Raw genomic sequence first — 22,137 nt, 5'->3', positions numbered from 1 at the left:
AGCACGGGTCCCCCCCGCCCCAGATCTCTCCTTCCCCCCTCCCCACTCCCACCCACCTCTTCACAACCTGGCATCAAAGAAAGACATTGACCAAAAACTTGCTCACATTACCACGAACAGACTTCACTCAGCCAAGAACGACGATAGTCACTCAACTAACAACGCGGCCTCCGGGTGCTCGGCCGGGGAAGCACTTAAGCCATCATCACATTTCCTGCTCCAGCCCCTCCGGTACAAAGTGAAGAGGGCCGGACCCCCCTCGGAACGGCGGTTGGAGCCCCACAGCCCAACCACTCTGCTCCCATCGGCAGCAGAACGTGGCACAGCGTGCAGCTCCAAAGCAACCACTGGGCTTCTTTGCAACCATTGGGCTTCAACCGACTCTTGGGCTCCAGCACCACCACTGGGGCTCGAATGCAACCACTGGGCTCCAACACAACCACTGGGATTCAGCACAACCATCGGAGCTCCAATGCAACCATGGGGCTCCAACAAACCATGGGCTCCAATGCAACCATGCGGCTCCAACGAACCGTGAGATTTCGACACAACTATGGAGCTCTGACGAAACCATTGGGGCTCCAACGCAATCATCAGGCTCCAGCGCAACAATTGGGGCTCCAACGCAATCACTGGGGCTCCAATGCAACCACGGGGCTCCAACCAACTATGGGGTTCCAATGCAGCTATGGAGCTCTGATGAAACCACTGGGGCTCCAACGCAATCATCAGGCTCCAGCACAACAATTGGGGCTCCAACGCAATCACTGGGGCTCCAATGCAACAGTTGGGGCTGCAATGCAATCATTGGGGCTCCAGTGCAACCATGGGGCTCCAACAAACCATCAGACTTCAATGCAACCATGGAGCTCTGACGCAACCACTGGGGCTCCGACACAACCATGGGCCTTCAATGCAACCATTGGGCTCCAAAGCAACCCGGGGGCACAGATGCAGTGCAGGTGCTGGCACAGAGGGCTCAGAGCACCATAATGCCCCCACGCGTCCAAAACCGCCTTGTGGGGACTAAACCAAAGCCAGACTTGGAACAAGAACCAGGTTTAGGAAGGACGTGGCCAAGGCTGTGCCCGGCCCAGCACATGTTCACATCCCGATCTGCTCCGGGCACACAGCGCAGCACGTGGGGAACCAGAGGGTTCTGAAAGCTCTGGGGGGGAGGCGAGCACACATCCGACCTGACAGCATCCCTTCAGCACAGCATCTCTTCTCTTTTTTCCATAATATCAGCATCCACTGCAGAACCCAGGAACAGAGCCCACCCCTCCGTCCACCTCTCGCCGCCTACGGACATAATTTTACCACTGATGCCAAATGGTGGAGGTAAACCACTTGGTGCCCATCCACCCACATCCGGAGGGCGAAACTGAGCAGAAGAGGGGATGTTCCCAGGAACATCGTTACGACGGAATGAAAGTCTCCTGAAACCCAAGGGAAAGAAAAGAATCGTGGGCCATTTCGATAACGACAATTATTTTTTTTTTTGCTGTAGAACTGTCTCAGCCAAGTTGTGCAACTTGTTGGTTCAGCTCTAAAAAATTGGGGTCTGGGATCTGTGAGGGGCAGGGAACGGGGCGGGAGGAAACGAGAGATACCACTGACGTATACGTACATACAGGTGCTCGCAGAGCAAAGTGCCTACATGTACGTATACGCGGGTGTTGGTGGTGAGGGTTCGGGTGTTTGCTGGGTCAATCCAACACACATCTTTACCACTGAGGCATTTCGGTGTCCGGAGAGCAGATGAACCAACCCAAATCTGCCAGCCGTCCATCGCTGGGCACTGCAATGGATGCCCATGGACGCCCATTCTCCCCCACTTCCCAACGGTCAACCAAAGGATCGGAGCGAACGGAACCAGCAGTCTTGAAATGACCAAAGGATGTTCAGCAAGGCAATTCTTTTTTGTTTTTCTTTTTTTTTTTCTTTTTTTTTTTTTTTCTGTTTCGTTCTGAAAAAAATAGAATATATAAAAGCGGCCAACCTCAGGAAGATCCACGCAACGGACAGCTGAAGAGGTTTTGGTCCATAAAGAAATACTTTTGTATTTTTTTTTTTTTCTTCTTTTTATTCCCCCCCCCCAACTCGGCGTCGGGTAACGAAACTTTTGGTCCGGCTTAAAAACGACGACAACAAAATTATATCTCTGTAAAACCCGGGTTTTGCACTCGGTCGCTGCGTTTTGTTTTTTTTTGCTTTACTGTCGGGATGCGCCGCTCTCCCGCGCCATCGTCTCTCTTCGGTTCCGGCGCAGGGAAAGGGAAAGGAAAGCACCGTGTATGGAAATACCCTGTGAGCAACTCCGGCTCCGTCGGACGGATCCATCCCTGCGGAGGAGGAAGAGGAGCAAGGCGGCCGCGCTCCGCGGTGGCTCAGAGGAACAGAAGACGCGGATCGGCCCGAGAGCTCCTTCCCACCCTTCTTCAGTATCACCGGCGTGACGCTGTTCTCACTCTTATTATTTTTATCATTAAAAAAAATTTTTTTTTTGCCTTTTTCTTTTTCGCTTTTTTTTAGAAAAGTGACAAATTAAAAAAAAAAAAAAAAAAAGGAAAACAATCAAAGTTCTCTTTAGCTGCTGTGGTTTTGTGTTTTTTTTTTTTGTTTTAAATCTTTGAGGTAATACAGTTGTGCCCTCGTTCGAACAGGTTCCCAGAGGTCGGTGGTTTCTTTTTTTTTTTTTTTTTATATTATTATTATTATTATTATTATTTTGTTTTTGTTTTTTTTTCCTTTTTCTCTTCCAATCTCCGACGGCCGTTCTCATCTCTCTCTCTCTCTCTCTCTCCGTTTCTGAGCTCCCGGTTGAGCTGAGTCCCTCAGGGGTGGCACAGGGAGGACAGTGGGGGCTTCGAGTGGTGGGGGAGGGTCGGTGGGACCCCCCCAAGTCCTCCATCATCCAACGCTGACGAGTCCCAATCCCACCCCCAAGGAACCGACCGAAATGCGCTTTGCTTTCGAGATGTGAGTGTGCGTTCCGAGCTTTTGTCCTCAGAGAAGACATTGCAGGTGGAGCATCCTCTGCCCTCCCCGATTTCTGGCTTTGCTATTCGCTTCCACTGTATCATCCACTTCTCTTTTTTCTTTAGCTTTTTTTTTGTAAAAAATAACGTACATCGCTCGTAAAATAATTTTCTTTTTTTTTTTTTTTCTTACTTCTTCTCCTTTAAATTAATTTATCCTTTCCTTCGTTTGTTCTTCAGGTCTCATTATTATTATTATTATTATTAATTATTATTACCTTCGTTTCTCTCTGCTGGCCCCCCCCTAGGACCCTTCCCCACGCTCCCACCCCCCCGCCCTGGCTCTGTCTCTTTAGGAAAATATTCTAATGGCCTGAGTGGCTGCAGCGTGGCACACCGGGCACTCCGGGTCAGTCCTCTCGCAGATCCTCACGGCGCACTCCATGCAGAAGAGGTTATGGCCGCACGGCACCAGCGCCGCCGTCACTTCGCTCTCGAAACACACCATGCACTCGCGGCTGCTGGAGACGGACGTCCGGGCAGCGGCGGTGCTCCCCAGTTTGGAAAAACCCTGGAGCGGCTCCCCCTGCGATCGCCGAGGGAGAGCGGAGAGGTTGGGCTCCTGGATGGAAGAGGACGGCGAGCGGTGGGAGTTGGGGTGGATGGCGCCGGTGCTGCTGGAGCGCTGCTGCTTGGAGAAGAGCACCGAGACCGGGTTGGCATTCTCCTGCCCGGCCCACATCGGGGCGCCCGATTCCGGCACCCCGTAGTACAGATCTTGCTTGTTGACGCCGTAGTTGGGGAAGAGGTAACCGTAATTGAAGTCGTTTTGGTCGTTCAGCCGCGGCGTCTCGTAGACCGGATCCACCGAGCAGTCCCCGATGCAGCCCAGGCTGTTCTGCCGGAAGGTGGAGAGCGGCTTGCAGCCCGGCGCCGGCGTGTGCACCCTCCAGGCCTCCGAGTAGCGGTTCTCCATGCTGGAGTCGGGGCTGCTGGACAGGAAATCGTTCTCGTTGTTGTACTCCAAGATCTTCCCCGTCCTCACGGCGATGTGAGTCTCGATCTCCTCCCGCGCGCGTTCCACGTTGCCCGGCGCGCCGGTGATCTCGAAGACGGGATCTCGGTCCCGGCTGGGCGTGATGATGTAGGTGTTGGTTTGCTGTTGGATCCTCTTGATGGTGGCTCCTTTCGGGCCCACCACCAATCCCACCACGCGGTAGGGGACGCGAACCCGGATGGTGACCTGGCCCGGCAAGGTGGGCGCGCTGCCGAACGTGGTTCCGGCCTTGTTGCGCGATGCACGGATCATGGAGAAATGCTCGGCCGCCGAGATGATCTCCCTCCGTGCCATGGCCACGTCCTCGCGCCGCCCCGTCACCATGAAGACCGGCTCCTCGCCCCGCACCGGCGTCTTGATGTACGTGTTGGTCTTGGCCCGCAGAGCTTTGATCTTGCAGCCTTGGAGGAGAGAGGAAAAGAGAAAAGAAGGGTCAGGAAGGCCGCGCCAACGCCAGCCCTCCGCTATGGGAAATAGCATAAACCAGCCACGGCCGAGGGGCACGGAGCACGGCAGAGAGGTTTCGGTCCCCCTAACACCGATGGGTGACTGCCGGCAGCAAAACACGTCACCGAATGTCGGAGGAAGGTTTTCCCATCGCCATCCCCACAGACCCCAGAAGGCGCTGCCATTTTGTGCGCTGCCCTCAACACACAACGTGTCCCCTCCCACCACACCATACAAAACCCCACTGCTCACTGTGTCCCCTCCCACCAAACCATACAAAACCCCACTGCTCACTGTGTCCCCTCCCACCAAACCATACAAAACCCCACTGCTCACTGTGTCCCCTCCCACCAAACCATACAAAACCCCACTGCTCACTGTGACCCTCCCACCAAACCATACAAAACCCCACTGCTCACTGTGTCCCTTCCCACCAAATCATACAAAACCCCACTGCTCACTGTGTCCCCTCCCACCAAACCATACAAAACCCCACTGCTCACTGTGTCCCTTCCCACCAAACCATACAAAACCCACTGCTCACTGTGTCCCCTCCCACCAAACATACAAAACCCCACTGCTCACTGTGTCCCCTCCCACCAAACCATACAAAACCCCACTGCTCACTGTGTCCCCTCCCACCAAACCATACAAAACCCCACTGCTCACTGTGTCCCCTCCCACCAAACCATACAAAACCCCACTGCTCACTGTGTCCCCTCCCATCAAACCATACAAAACCCCACTGCTCACTGTGTTCCCTCCCACCAGACCCCACTGCTCACTGGAGGCCCTATGGCAGCTGCTGGGGATGGAGGCTGTCCCCCATTTTGGGGCACTGACCTGATGGCCATAGCTGTCCCCACCATGGTGGCCCAGGCCTTTCTCCAAGCCGCTCACCATGTTGTCCACTTGTGACACCAGTGCTGACCCCTGGAGCCCACCAACACTGTTCCCTCTGCTCCTGACAGCCCTGACAACGTCCTTCTGCTCCTCCAGACAGGGCGTGCAGTGCGCTGTGGTGCCTCCTCTGAGGGGCTTAGAAGCAGCAGCGTGCCTCGTTCCCATACAACAGGTTCCTATACGACCACCAGTTCCTACACAGCTACGGGTTCCTACACAACTGTGGGTTCCTACATGACTATCAGCTCCGACACAACTACTGGTTCCTGAGTGACAACCAGTCCCTCTGTGACTACTGGTCCCTATACAAATACCAGCTCCTACACAACTACTGGTCCCTAAATGACTACCGGTTCCTACACAACTACCAGCCTTACACGAGTGTCTACCAGTCCCTACACAACCACTTGTCCCTACACAACCACTTGTCCCTACACAACCACTTGTCCCTGCACAACTACTTGTCCCTGCACAACCACTTGTCCCTGAACAACCACTTGTCCCTGCACAACCACTTGTCCCTACACAACCACTTGTCCCTTACAACCACTTGTCCCTGCACAACCACTGTCCCTACACAACTACTTGTCCCTACACAACCACTTGTCCCTACACAACCACTTGTCCCTGCACAACCACCTGTCCCTACACAACCACTTGTCCCTACACAACCACTTGTCCCTACACAACCACTTGTCTCTGCACAACCACCTGTCCCTACACAACCACTTATTCCTACACAACCACTTGTCTCTACACAACCACTTGTCCCTACACAACCACTTGTTCCTGCACAACCACTTGTCCCTACACAACCACTTGTCCCTGCACAACTACTTGTCCCTACACAACTACTTGTTCCTACACAACCACTTGTCTCTAGCACAACCACTTGTCCCTACACAACCACTTGTTCCTGCACAACCACTTGTCCCTACACAACCACTTGTCCCTGCACAACTACTTGTCCCTACACAACCACTTGTCCCTACACAACCACTTGTCCCTGCACAACCACTTGTCCCTGCACAACCACTTGTCCCTGCACAACTACTTGTCCCTACACAACCACTTGTCCCTACACAACCACTTATTCCTACACAACCACTTGTCTCTACACAACCACTTGTCCCTACACAACCACTTGTTCCTGCACAACCACTTGTCCCTACACAACCACTTGTCCCTACACAACCACTTGTCTTTGCACAACCACTTGTCCCTACACAACCACTTGTCCCTACACAACTACTTGTTCCTACACAACCACTTGTCCCTACACAACTACTTGTTCCTGCACAACCACTTGTCCCTGCACAACCACTTGTCCCTGCACAACCACTTGTCCCTGCACAACCACTTGTCCCTACACAACCACTTGTCCCTACACAACCACTTGTCTTTGCACAACCACTTGTCCCTACACAACCACTTGTCTTTGCACAACTACTTGTCCCTACACAACCACTTGTCCCTACACAACCACTTATTCCTACACAACCACTTGTCTCTACACAACCACTTGTCCCTGCACAACCACTTGTCCCTGCACAACCACTTGTCCCTACACAACCACTTGTCTTTGCACAACTACTTGTCCCTGCACAACCACTTGTCCCTACACAACCACTTGTCCCTACACAACCACTTGTCCCTACACAACTACTTGTTCCTACACAACCACTTGTCCCTACACAGCTATGGGTTCCTACACAACTATGGGTTCCTACACGACTACTGGTTTCTGAGTGACAACCAGACCCTCTTTGGCTTATGGGCACGGTAGGGATGGTTTGGGTTGGACTTTAAGATCTCAGAGCTCTTCTCCAACCTGAACAATTCTCTGGTTATCCTCTCCCCAAAAGAAGCCCATCTTCTCTCTCCTCCACTCACCCAACACCGTGCTACCACCGCACTTCTACCACAAAAGATCCACCAACGATGCTTCTGTAACCAAGAAAATCGGATTCCTCGTCTGGTGGAATCACACACCCCAATATTACCCAGACCCCAATCCACAACACCGCCTCTCCCCGATGCCGGGGCTGATGCTCGCTCAGCGTTCATCTCCTGAAGCGCAATTTGTGCCATCGTGCAGGAACACAACGATCCCATCGGCTGTCACAACCAAAAAGAAATCCTTGGGGATAAAATCAGAGCCCCGTGCCGTCACAGCCGGCAGGAATCGTCCCCACACAGGGCACAAACGAGAGCTCTGGCCACACGGCGCCCAGCCCCACGGCTCACCTCGCACTCACAACACCGCGTCGATGCAGGAGGGCATTGCAACGATGGAACGCCGCTCCAAAACGCCTTTTTGGAGCTTTGGCGCAGGTGGGAAACGTGCGAAGCGTGCGGGCAAATCCCAGCCCTGCTGCAGCACCTCAGCACAACTTTTAACTCCTGGCAGTTATTTCCATGCGCTGAGTGCTTGTTCCTTTGCTGTACAATGGAGAGGACGGCCCTGAGCTGTGCCAAAACCCGCAATACCGAATGGGTGACACTGCTGCACTCAGCGCATCTCCGGGGCACTGATCTCACACTCCTGGGGGTTGGAAATGTGGGATTTGAGCAAAGCCCAAAGCCCAACCCAACCCCAACCCCACGCAGCCAATGCGCCGCTCCACACTGAGCTCACACCCCAAAAGGCATCGGTGCTGTTTTCTTTAGGATTGCTGGATCCAAGGATGGAGATGCATCTTAGGACGGTGATCCCAAAGCCCAACCCAACCCAACCCCACGCAGCCGACGCGTTGCTCCATGCTGAGCTCACACTCTGAAACCCATCTGTGCCGTTTTCTCCAAGAAAGTTTTGCAGCAGCTGCTGCGGACCGGCGGTTATCTGCAGGGTTCTGCTGCTGGGACTCGGGAAACTCCAGCAGAGAACAGCACACACCAGGCCTGACGCAGCATGCGATGCAAACACCGAACAAATTCACAGCGTAAAGGCTCCCCTGGGGGAACGGGAACAAACGGTTTGGGGTCTGCAATCCCCAGGTAGGGAGATGCACATCAGCCCCACACCTGCAGTGCCGGCTCTGAGGATGGAGATCCGCCTTAGGGAGATGAACCAAACGCCATCATTTCCCCCCAGGGTAGCAGCAAAGCACTGCGTGGGGAGAGAAGGGGAGATCGCCGCGCTGCGGGTGACCCCTGTTGGCTCTCCCCAGGGTGGAGGGTTTGCACGAATCCCTCTTCTGAGAGCTGCAGGTACGCACTGTCGGGGTTGGGCGGGGGTTTTTAAAGCCATGGGACAATGCCCATGTTGGGGGAAGAGCGCAGCACCAGGGGGACCATCGTGGAGGTGACACTGAGGGTCAGAGCGGTGACAAAGGATGGGGGCTCCGAGTTGGGGACAGATGGAGAACGGTGGGAACACACACATGAGTGAGGGCGACTCAGAGCCAGAGACGGTGGGAAGGATGGGGGAATGGTGGTGGGAATGAGGGAGAGGAGAGCCAGAGCAAATGGGGGAGGACGGGGGCGCGGGGGGCAACGGGGGACCCCAAAAAGGGGATGAGAGGGAGAGAGCGTGGCGAGAGGAGAGAGGGAAGATGGAGCGGCGGACAAAAGGACGCGTGGTGCAGCGGTGGTGTGAGGAGCAGGGGGGGAGGAGGAGGAGGGAGGGTCTGCGCGGCCCTGCAGACAGGAAAGGCGGCTTTGTGCAGGCAGACAGATGGGGATCCTGTGCCGTGCTGTGCAGAACGACCCCGTGGGGATGGGGAGCAGTGCGGTGCTCCGGCACAGCCACAGCACGGGGTGGGCAACGCACAGCCCAACTTCCAGAGCGCTGCACTGATTTACGCTCACTCTGATCTGATCCACCCTCCCCAATCTGATCCACCCTCCCCAGTCTGATCCACTTGCCCCAGTCTGATCCACCCTCCCCAATCTGATCCACTTGCCCCAATCTGATCCACTTGCCCCAATCTGATTCACCCACCCCAGTCTGATCCACTTGCCCCAATCTGATCCACCCTCCCCGATCTGATCCACCCTCCCCGATCTGATCCACCCTCCCCAGTCTGATCCACTGCTCCGCATCGCAGCCCCCATCATGAAACCCCAGGAGCTGAGCCCCCCCCCTTCCCCCAGCACCCACATCCCCAGCAGAGCAGGCGAGGGCCCCTTATGGTGCTCCATCAAAACGAAATCTGCCCCCTCCTCCCACCTCCCCGCTTCCCTCCACATCCGTGCGTGTTTTCTCCCAACCAAACATCTCTGTGCGGAGCTGAAACCAAAACACCGCAGCGGTTTTGCTCGGGGTCGCAGCGCTCGGTGCCGGCACAAAAACACGAAGCAAAGAGGAGAAGAGTGGTGTTTCCACTGCCCGGATCCTTTCCTCCTGTTGTGTTCCCTTTTTCCTCTTTGCCCACAGCACAGATCCCAAACTGGTCTGCGTTTCGTCTGATTTCTTTTCTTTTTTTTTTGACTTTGGCCAACAGACTCCAAGTGAATGTGTTTGTTCACTTCCCATAGAGATCCACAAACACTCAAAGCAGAGACAAACCTGAAACACCCAATTGGGACCAGTACCTGAGCAGCACTGGTAACAAAGAAATACAGAAACCTGGTCTAGAAATGGACAAGTCCTATCTAGAAATGCAGAAACCTGGTCTAGAAATGGACAAGTCCTATCTAGAAATGCAGAAATCTGGATTAGAAACAACTCTGGTCTAGAAATGACTAAATCTGGTCTCAAAATGGATAAATCTTGTCTCGAAATGACCAAACCTGTCTAGAAGTGGATAAATCTGGTGGAGACATCACCCAGGTGGAGGCGGATGTGAGGGTCCCTATGGCTCCCATCCAAGTGCGAAGGTCCGAGGAAACCGGGAAAGGGGGGAATGGGGCCACTGGGACACAGCCAAACTCTGCCCCTGCATGAGGGGTGAACAGATCCATCCAAGGTAACAGAGAAGGATTAAGGAGCCCCGCTGCCTCGCAGGCTGATGTGGGTGCGGGACGTGGCCCATCCGCATTCGGCTTTGCACAGACTCCTCCCCAAACCTTCCAGGCTCAGAGCACCGCAAAGCCAACGGGATTCCACAGGACCTCATTTACGACAAGGTGGTGGGGAAAGGCCCCCAAGCACATCCTGAGTGCGGGTGTGAGCAACGGGAACGGGCAGCACCAGCAGGAATGAGCCAACGGGAATGTGCAGGGCAATGGGAACTCACTGCGCCAATGGGAATGCACAGCACCAATGGGAACAACAAAGCACCAATGGGAAATGGGAACGCAACAACACCAATGGGAACGCACATGCAGTGCACAATGGGAAATGGGAACGCACAGCACCAATGGAAAAGCACAGCACCAATGGGAAATGGGAACGCAAGCGCCAACCAAATGGGGAAACGCACTAGCACCCAATGGAAATGACACAATCAGTGGAAACATGGACCAACGGCCAAAATGGACACAACACATGGGAACCAGCACCTATGGCACACAGCACCAATGGACACAAGCACATGGGAAACAGCACCATGGACACACAGAAATGGGAACACAGCACCATGGGACACAAATCCAGTGGGAAAACACTATGGGAACACAGCACCAATGGGACACACAGCACCAACAGCACACAAGCACCAATGGGACACACAGCACCATGGAACACAGCACCAATGGGACACACAGCACCTATGGGACACAAGCACCTATGGGACACACAGCACCAATGGGACACACAGCACCAATGGGACACACAGCACCAATGGGACACAAGCACCAATGGGAACACAGCACCCACAGGACACACGCACCAATGGGACACACAGCACCAATGGGACACACAGCACCAATGGGGACACAGCACCAATGGGACACACGCACCAATGGGACACACGCACCATGGGACACACAGCACCTATGGGACACACAGCACCATGGGACACACAGCACCATGGGACCACAGCACCTATGGGACACAGCACCAATGGGACACACCAATGGACACACAGCACCAATGGGACACACAGCACCAATGGGGACACACAGCACCAATGGGACACACAGCACCAATGGGACACAGCACCTAATGGGACACACGCACCAATGGGACACACAGCACCAATGGGACACAAGCCTACACAGCACCAATGGGACACACAGCACCAATGGGACACAAGCACCAATGGGACACACAAGGACACGCACCAATGGGACACACAGCACCAATGGGACACACAGCACCATGGGACACACGCACCAATGGGACACACGCACCAATGGGACACACAACATGGGACACAGCACCAATGGGACACACAGCACCAATGGGACACAGCACCAATGGGACACAGCACCTATGGGACACAGCACCAATGGGACACACGCACCAATGGGACACAGCACCAATGGGACACCAGCAACAATGGGACACACGCACCATGGGACACAGCACCAATGGGACACACAGCACCAATGGGCACACAGCACTAATGGGACACACAGCACCAATGGGACACAGCACAATGGCAACCAATGGGACACAGCACCAATGGGACACACGCACCAATGGGACACAGCACCAATGGGACACACAGCACCAATGGGACACAGCACCAATGGGACACACAGCACCAATGGGACACAGCACCAATGGGACACAGCACCAATGGGACACACGCACCAATGGGACACACGCACCAATGGGACACAGCACCAATGGGACACACAGCACCAATGGGACACACCACCAATGGGACACAGCACCAATGGGACACAGCACCAATGGGCACACCAGCACCAATGGGACACAGGCACCAATGGGACACAGCACCAATGGGACACAGCAGCACCAATGGGACACACAGCACCAATGGGACACACGCACCAATGGGACACACGCACCAATGGGACACACCAGGCCACCAATGGGACACAGCACCAATGGGACACAGCACCAATGGGACACAGCACCAATGGGACACGCACCAATGGGACACACAGCACCAATGGGACACAGCACCAATGGGACACAGGCACCAATGGGACCACAGCACCAATGGGGCACAGCACCAATGGGACACACGCACCAATGGGACACACAGCACCAATGGGACACACAGCACCAATGGGACACACACAATGGGACACAGCACAATGGGACACAGCACCAATGGGACACACGGCACCAATGGGACACAGCACCAATGGGACACACAGCACCAATGGGACACAGCACCAATGGCATGGGACACACAGCACCAATGGGACACACGCACCAATGGGACACAGCACCAATGGGACACAGCACCAATGGGACACACGCACCAATGGGACACACAGGCACCAATGGGAACACACAATGCACCACATGGGACACACAGGCACCAATGGGACACACAGCACCAATGGGACACACGCACCAATGGGACACACAGCACCAATGGGGAACACGCACCAATGGGACACACGCACCAATGGGACACACAGGCACCAATGGGACACGCACCAATGGGACACAGCACACCAATGGGACACGGCACCAATGGGACACACAGCACCAATGGGACACACGCACCAATGGGACACACGCACCAATGGGACACAGCACCAATGGGACACACGCACCAATGGGACCACGCACCAATGGGACACACGCACATGGGAACACAGCACCAATGGGACACACAAGCACCAATGGGACACAGCACCAATGGGACCACGCACCAATGGGACACACAGGCACCAATGGGACACACGCACCAATGGGACACACAGGCACCAATGGGACACACGCACCAATGGGACACACCAGCACACCAATGGGACACACATGACGCACCAATGGGACACACAGCACCAATGGGACACAGGCACCAATGGGACACACACCAATGGGACACACAGGCACCAATGGACACACACACATGGGACACAGCACCAATGGGACACACGCACAATGGGACACACGCACCAATGGGACAACAGCACCAATGGACCACAGCACAATGGGACACACGCACCAATGGGACACCGCACCAATGGGACACAGCACCAATGGGACACACGGCACCAATGGGACACAGCACCAATGGGACACACGCACCAATGGGACACAGCACCAATGGGACACACGGCACCAATGGGACACACAGCACCAATGGGACACGGCACCAATGGGACACACAGCACCAATGGGACACACGGCACCAATGGGACACACAGCACCAATGGGACACACGCACCAATGGGACACACAGCACCAATGGGACACACGGCACCTAATGGGACACACAGCACCAATGGGACACACAGCACCAATGGGACACAGCACCAATGGGACACACAGCACCTATGGGACACACGCACCAATGGGACACACAGCACCAATGGGACACATGGCACCAATGGGACACACGGCACCAATGGGACACAGCACCAATGGGACACAGCAACAATGGGACACAGCAACAATGGGACACACAGCACCTATGGGACACACGGCACCAATGGGACACAGCACCTATGGGACACACGGCACCAATGGGACACACAGCACCAATGGGACACATGGCACCAATGGGACACACGGCACCAATGGGACACAGCACCAATGGGACACAGCACCAATGGGACACAGCACCAATGGGACACACAGCACCATGGGACACACAGGCACCAATGGGACACAGCACCAATGGGACACACGCAACCAATGGGACACACAGCACCAATGGGACACATGGAAGCAATGCCCGCAGGATGGCAGTGGGAAACACAGACATTCCCACAGCGTGGTTCCAACAGACGTTTCCACTGGGTGCCAACTCAGCTCCAAGGCGCTGAGCCCATCCCCTCATGGGCTGGAAGGGCAGATGCCAGGCAGGTGGCACAGCTGGAGGGTCCGCGCCCCTCTGCGTGGGTCCCAGCGGTGAGCAGCAGGCACAGCCCCCACCACTCTTCCTACCACAGAAATCACTCCAGGATGGAGGATTTCTTTCTTTCGTGGGATGTAAAACCATCCGCACAGAGCAAAGATTTGGGGTTCTCATTTACACTGGGGCTCCTTCCCACAGCTCCGCCTGTAGGACCCTGCAGACAGCGCTCTGACGTCGCTGGGTGGTAAAAAAACAGCCGGTGGGCACATCAGAATCACAGAATCACAGAATCACAGAATCAATCACAGAATCACAGAATCACAGAATGGTTTGGGTTGGAAGGGACTCAAGGATCACGAATCTCCAACCCCCCACCATACGCAGGGCCACCAACCTCCACATTTCACAGCAGCCCAGGCTGCCCAGGGCCCCATCCAACCCGGCCTTGAACACCTCCGGGGACCTGCAGGAATCAGGATTCGCTCTTTTTTGCTGTTACGTCGTGAAATGAAAGAGGGCCCCAACACAAACAGCCACCCCACGTCCCCAGAGAGGTGGGCTCGCTTCTGCCATCGAAGAGAACACAAAGACCCCGGTGGAGATGTGTGGGGTGAGGCCACTGATAGCCCTCTGCTCGGGGCTCCGCAGTGCTGATGATGCCACGAGTTGTGCTTACGAGGAGGGGGGAAGAAAAAAAGTTAGAGAGGGAAAAAAGAAATCGGCAGGCAGGAAAATGAGGGAGCGCTCATCGCGGTGCGGCGGCGCCGGGAGTTGGATGAAAGTTGTGTTAAAAACCAAAAAAAAACCGACAAAAAACCAACGCAGAACCCAACAGAACTCGACCCCGCAGACAATCGGCGCCTTGTTTGTGCCGGGGGGAGGAGGGGGAGGGATGTGAGCGTCCCACCGCATCGTCCCGCATCGTCCCGCATCGCCCCGCACCGGGTGGGTGTGCCCACGGCCCCACGCGATGCCACGCGATGCGGCCGCCGCACACGAGTGGGGCTGGGAGGGGGCGGGGGGGGGGCAGAACACCGCCAGACAAAGGCGGCGGAAGGGGCGGGGGTGGGGGCGGGGGGCACGTTCCCCCACTGCCCTACATTTGGGCTCCGGCATCCCGAGCCCGGCTCCGCTCCGCGCCGTCTCCCTGCAGCGTTCCCTTTGTCTCCCTCTCAGCCCCATTTTCTCCTCCCACCTCCGGTTGGAGCGGCTCGAAGTCGCTCCCGCTGCGCCGCACTTTTCCCCGGTGGAAATTTCGGACGGATCCCTCGGCACCTCTTCCCAGCCACGGCCCGACACCGAGCGCGGTTCCGCTCACCCACCCCCAACCGCCGAAGCGCAGCGAGTGTCGGCGTCGGCCGTCGGCCCCGCCACGCACCCGTTGCGATGCGCCCCTCCGAACGCCCTCCGTCCCCCCCGCCCACCCCCCCACGGGGCTGGGAGCTGCGCCCGGACCCCCCCGGCGTTCCCTGGGAGCGTCGGAGTGTGGTCGGGGGGACACAAAAAGCCCCCACAGCGGGCTCAGCGGGGCTTCTGCTGGGCTTCACCTTGCCAAGAAGGAGCGATGCTCCCGTCGCGGAGCTCCTTCCCACTGACAATGGGTTCGGACGCTCCTCCGAAGGGCGGCTCCGGCTCCGGGTGACAATGGACGCGGCCGCGGGTGACAGCAGCATCACCACCCGGTGCGAAGGCTCTGTGGGCCCCGCCGCGCTCCCAGCAGCAGAAAGCCGAAGGGGCCTCGGCCCTCTCCCCACGCACAAAGGAACCCACCCCCCAGCCCTCCCCGCGGAGCCCCACGGCCACCCCGGCTCCGTGGGTCAGAGGGAGCGGAGCGCGGCCCGGCAGCCAAGCGAGAGCAGCGCCGTCCTCGCGCCTCCCCGCACCTCCGTCGCTTCGGGGATCTCCCCGTGTGACACCTTGTGACCCTTCCAGCACCGCCGGCACAACCACACCCTCGGGGTGCGATGGAGGAGGGTCTCACCACCTCTTCTGCCCCAGAACCTCATCCCAAACCGCATCCCAAACCGCCTGCGAGGCGCTCGGGTGCTTCGGTGCTGCACTTTGGCAAAGCCACCGCTCAGCTCCTGGTGCCGGGGGGGAGTCGGTGCCCGACACAGAGCTGGAAGGGATGGAACCACGGAGCGCCCTGCAGGCTCCGGGGCTCAGGTCACCTCCGAGACCACGCAGCCGCCTGCAGCCGACATCTGCGGAAGAAGAGGGCACACGTGGAGGTGAAATTCCCTTCAGCCACCACTCACCTCGGCCAGAGCAGAGGGAAGAGGTCACACATCACACAGCGGCGCTGCTCCGACTGCCCCCTCCTCATTCCTTCCCTCCAGCCCCCCACTCTGGCAGAGCAGCTCCAGATGCCTCCAACAGAATCCCCCGGCCCCCCCAAGTCAGGGCTCCACGCCGTCGCAGTGCAGACCCCACAGCACCCAGCACCACTGGGAACCATAAAATCACGGGGGCTGGGAGAGGCCGAAGCACCGTTTGAGATCCCGTCCCACTGCTCCCACACACTCCCACGAGTGCTCTGGGCAATGTGGTCTTCAACCAACGTGGCCCACAGTCAACAGAGTCTACAGCCAACGCAGTCTGTGGTCAACGTGGGCTACGGCCAGATGTGGTCTACTGTCAACATGGTCTACAGCCAACGTAATTTACGTTTAACACGGCCGATGGTCAACATAAGCTACGGCCAACGAGGTCTGCAGTCAATGTGGTCTACAGGCAGTGCAGTTTATGGTGAATATGGTCATCGGTCAACGTGACGCACAGCTGCATGGCTACGGCCAACACGGCCCATGGTGAACGTGGGCCATTCCCAGTGCAAGCTGTGGTGGATGATGGGGGACGTGGTTGAGCGGTGGATGTGGTGGATGATGGTGGACGTGGTGGATGTGGTGCATTTGGTGGATGTGGTGGATGATGGTGGTTGTGGTGGATGATGGTGGATGTGGTGGATGTGGTGGATGTGGTGGGTGTGGTGGATTTGGTGGACATGGTGGATGATGGTGGATGTGGTGGATGATAGTGGATGATGGTGGACGTGGTGGATGTGGTGCATTTGGTGGATGTGGTGGGTGTGGTGGATGGTGGTGGATGTGGTGGATGATGGTGGATGTGGTGGATGATGGTGGATGTGGTGGATGATGGTGGATGTGGTGGATGTGGTGGATGTGGTGGACGGTGGATTTGGTGGGTGTGGTGGATGGTGGTGGATGTGGTGGATGATGGTGGATGTGGTGGATGATGGTGGATGTGGTGGATGTGGTGGACGTGGTGGATGTGGTGGATGTGGTGGATTTGGTGGGTGTGGTGGATGATGGTGGACGTGGTGGATGTGGTGGATGTGGTGGATGTGGTGGATGTGGTGGGTGATGGTGGACGTAGTGGACGTGGTGGATGTGGTGGATGTGGTGGGTGATGGTGGATGTGGTGGGTGATGGTGGATGTGGTGGGTGATGGTGGACGTAGTGGACGTGGTGGATGTGGTGGGTGATGGTGGATGACGGTGGATGTGGTGGATGTGGTGGACGTGCTGGGTGTGGTGGATGATGGTGGACGTGGGATGTGGTGGATTTGGTGGATGATGGAAGATGATGGTGGACGTGGTGGACTTGGTGGATGATGGTGGACGTGGTGGATGATGGTGGACGTGGTGGACGATGGTGGATGATGGTGGACTTGGTGGATGATGGTGGACGTGGTGGATGATGGTGGACGTGGTGGATGATGGTGGACGTGGTGGATGATGGTGGACGTGGTGGACGTGGTGGATGATGGTGGACATGGTGGATGATGGTGGACATGGTGGATGATGGCGGACGTGGTGGATGATGGCGGACGTGGTGGATGATGCTGGACGTGGTGGATTTGGTGGATGATGGTGGACGTGGCCCGTGGGCAGTGTGCTCCAAGGCCAATGCAATCTACGGTCCAGAGCCAATGTGGCCTACAGTCAACGCGCCTCCAGCCAACCCAAGCCGAAGGCGCCGAGCTCAAGCTGAACTCCTGCAGTGCCTTCCAGACAAAACAGGGCCCCCACAACCAAACCTCCCCACCGCCCACACTTCACAGCCGCGCTGACCCCACGTCCGGAGCCAAGCTGTGGCCAAGTGCCCACAGACCCCTCCAGCACCGCCAAGGGCATCTTCCATCGATGGCACCACACTGCACGGGGGCACACGGGAGAGCCCCCACGCCCAGGCCCAGGGCTCTCCCCCGTTTCCACTTCCAGCGATGGGAACCACCCCGTCCCACCAGGAAGGAACGGAGTCCAACCACAAAGCACCAAAAGCGTGAAGAAAACTCCGCCGTGCCACCGCCGAAAGCCTTCACCCAACTTTCATTTTGGTGGCGCTTCTTCTCTCCCCCCCCTCCCCCCGGTCTTTTCCAAGGTGTGAACGGGGAGTGGGATATTGGTGCCCCCCCCCACGCTCTGCCCACCGCCGGATCACCAGGGTGCAGAGGGGGGGGGTCCCCCTCTGCCAGGGGCAGCACGGGATGCGGCCCCCGGTGTGAGGCACGGCCTGACCCGACCACTAACGCTTCCCAGATGTGGGAAAACCCTCACGCACACAAAAGATGGTGGAAGGAACCTCCACGCATCGCGGGTTGACACCAAATGCAGCCCCCGCTGTGGGGCGGCAACAGAACCCAATGGAGGGGGGGGGAAATGAGCCGGGACCCCCAGTCAGCATCCCCACCCTCACCCCCACGGCTCCTCCTCTCCTTCTGAACTTTCCAAACAAAGGGAAGCCCCGCACGGTGCCCCCCCAGCGGCGCTGAGCTCTCAGGGTGGAGGATGAACCGACCTCCCCCCCCCGGTGCCCTAAATGCACCCCAGCCCCATTGTTCTGAGCGCAGCGATGCACAGCCGTTCCCATCTCCCACCCTCTGTGTGTCCCCCACTGACAGCGGCCTCCCCCACCCCACGGCCCCCCCATAACCCCCCCATAACCGCCCCATAACCCCCCCTTACCTCCCCCGATCCCAGGAGCCGCACTCTGCACCCACCGCGCTCCGACTTTCCGCTCACCCATCCATCCCCCCCCTTCCCCCCCCGCTCCATTTTCCCCCTCCACCAACCCCACAATTGTGCGTGTGTGCACCCCCCGACCCCCCCCGACCCCCCTCAGCCCCGAGCCTCCCGCGGACCCCACTCGTGGAAGGGTGGGGGTGGGCGTGTGGTGACCGAGGGGTGGGTGTGGTGTGCGCCTCTCTCTCTCACTACAGATATATATATATATAATTTTTTAAAGCCCTCCTCCATCCCACCTCGCTCCGCGCGGAGCCGCGAGGAGAACAAAGCGGTGCCGTCACCCACGCGGGACGGGAACCCACGCGGGGACGGGGACCCTGGCGGGGACGGGGACCCTGGCGGTGCTCGGAGCTGAGTTCCACTCGCTCGGATCCGATCCTCGATCCGGAGCCCCAACCACACCCCCTCGCTTCCACGCCGCTCCCGACACAAAGGGGATTTTTCTTCCCCGCTCCGTCGCTGTTCCTTGGGGGGGGGAGGGGGTCGGCAGCCCCCGGCCCCGCTGCCCCCCACCGCGGCCCTCTGCGGGTCTTTAAGGGTGGAGGGCGGTGGGGGTGAGGGGGGGCACAAAACGGGGCCGGAGGGTGTGGGGGGTGGGGAAGCTCGGCGGACGGACCCACGCAGACATTCCTATGGATGCTGATCCATAGAGACCCCACGGACGACCCCCCCACCCCGCCACGACTCCACAATGAAAGTCCGGGAACGGTGCCCCCCCCCCGCCCCCCTCCCGGACCCCCTTCCCCGGCAGAGAAACAATGCGATGGGGGCGGCGGCGCGGGGAAGTTCCGAGCACCCCTCGACAAAGGGACCCCCCCCGCACCCACCCGTGACCCCCACCCACACGTCAGCTTCCATCCCATCCTTGACCCACCCCCCCAACCCACGCACGACCCCCCTCGTGCCCCCTTTGAGGGCCCGAACAATGCGAGGGGGAGTGGCGGCGCGAGGAAGTTCCGAGCACCCTCTCGACAAAGGAACCCCCGCACCCACTGGTGATCCCCAGCGCCCACCCGCGACCCCCACCCCACTCGCGACCCATCCACGCGCGATCCCCACCCGAACCGCGCCCCGGCTCCGTACCCCCTTATGGGGGTCCGAACAATGCGAGCGGAGCGGCGGCTCGGGGCAGTTCGGAGCGCTCGACAAAGGGACCCCCCGCAACCAGCCGTCACTCCCACCCCACGCGCGACCCCCCCCCTCCCACCCCACATCCCCACATCCCCACAATTCGACGGGCGGAGCGGCGCGGGGCAGTCCCGAGCGCGTCGCGACGGAGCGACCCCCGCACACCCCCACGCCCACTCGAGACCCCCCACGCAGCCACCCACGCGCGACCCCCTCCCCCCCACGCTCCGAACGACGCGGGCCGGCCGGCAGCTCCGAGCGACAAAAGAACCCCCCCCCCCTCCGCCCCCCGCCAACCCGTCGCCCCCCCACGCGCGACCCCCCCACGCGTGCCGCTCACCTTGGCGCCCCACGATCTCGGCCACGTGCTCGGAGCTCGGCACGGGCACGCACTCGGTGGTGTTGGAGCTGCTTTTCAACCGCAGCTCGGCCTCTTTGTACAGCGCGCACAACTTGGGTTCCGCCGCCCCTCCGCCCGCGGCCGACGGACCCTTCGGGGCCGGGGGAGGCGGAGGCGGCGGCGGCGGCTGCTGCTGCGGCTGCGGCGGCGGCGGTGGGTTCGGCGGCGGCGGCTGCTGCGGAGGAGGAGGCGGCGGAGGGTTATTGTTGTTGTTGTTGCTGTCCTCCACCAACACCGCGGCGGAGGAAGAGGAGGAGGAGGAAGGCTCTCCGAGCCCCAGCAGGCAGAGCTGGTCCAGGGCGAGCTGCAGCGCCCGGTCATCTTCCAGCAGAGCTCTGTCTTTGCCGCTCCCACCGAAACAGCCTAAATCGCCGAAGCCGCCGTTCCTTTCCATTATCCCTGGGACGAGCAGGCTCGGCATGGCTCACAAAGAGCTGGGAGGGGCCGGGGGGGGGGGGCCGGGGAGGGGGGGGGGGCGAGCGGGGAGAGGAGGGGATGGGGGGGTGGGGGTGTGTGTGTGTGTGAGTGTGTGCGAGTGTGCGAGTGTGTGTGTGAGCGGGGGGGGGACACAAAGAGCTCGGGAGGAGGGAGGGAGAAAAAAAAAGGGAGGAAAAAAAAAAAGGAACAGACAGAAAAGGACCCTCCGCCCACCTCACCCCGCCCCTCCCGCTGTAACCCGACCCCCCCCGCACACCCCCTCCCCACACGCGGGATCCGACCCCCCCCCCACCCACCCCGCACCCGACCCCCCCCCGACCCCCCCCTCTTTTCCTCTCCCCGCGCCCGGAGCGCCGCGCGGAGCCCCCGGAGGGCGCGGAACGGAGCGCGGCGCCGCGAGGGGAAAAACTCTTTTGTTTGAAGGTGGGAGGCGGCCCCCCCCCAACGCCCCCCCCGCACCGCGCTGCGCGGCCGTGGGATGCTGGGGGATGTAGTCCGCCGGGCCGCACCGCCACCCGAGAGCGGACACGCGTGGGAACGGGGCGGGGAGGGGGTGGGGGGACGGGGACGCGGGGGGGCGGTGCGGGGTTGGGGGGCGGGTGGGGGCGGGTGGGGAGGGGGTCGCGGGTGGGGCGATGGGACACGGGTGGGGGAGTGGATTGGTGTAAGTGCGGCTGGGACACGGGTGGGAGTGGGGGGGGAGTGGGAGGATGCAGTGGGGACCCTGGGACACGAGTGGGGGGATAAAGTGGAGAAGGGTGGGGGGACTGCGTGGGGGAGGTGGGGTGGGATAAAGTGGGGAGCAGTGGACACGAGTGGGGTGATAAGGTGGGGAACGTGGGACACTGGTGGGAGAACAGCGTGGGGAGCAGAGGACACGGGTGGGTTGCGGTGTGGGG

The 22,137-nt window shown here is 58.8% G+C and overlaps 1 protein-coding gene across 1 annotated transcript; it reads right to left on the bottom strand.

Annotated features, from left to right (window-relative positions):
- Positions 1–1,489: 1,489 nt before the first annotated feature.
- On the bottom strand, positions 1,490–21,251 carry MEX3A (mex-3 RNA binding family member A). Its single transcript, XM_085210116.1, has 2 exons — positions 20,741–21,251; positions 1,490–4,439 (listed from the first exon to the last, which is right to left on the bottom strand). Exons 1-2 carry the CDS (start codon positions 21,219–21,221, stop codon positions 3,334–3,336), a joined length of 1,587 nt encoding a protein of 528 aa, XP_085066242.1. The 5' UTR covers positions 21,222–21,251; the 3' UTR covers positions 1,490–3,333.
- Positions 21,252–22,137: the final 886 nt, after the last annotated feature.

The sequence above is a fragment of the Meleagris gallopavo genome, chromosome 27 (assembly GCF_905368555.1).
Source record: "Meleagris gallopavo chromosome 27, MGAL_WU_HG_1.1, whole genome shotgun sequence".
NCBI classification, from domain to species: Eukaryota; Metazoa; Chordata; class Aves; order Galliformes; family Phasianidae; genus Meleagris; species Meleagris gallopavo.
This window is presented reverse-complemented; position numbering and strand designations above follow the sequence as displayed.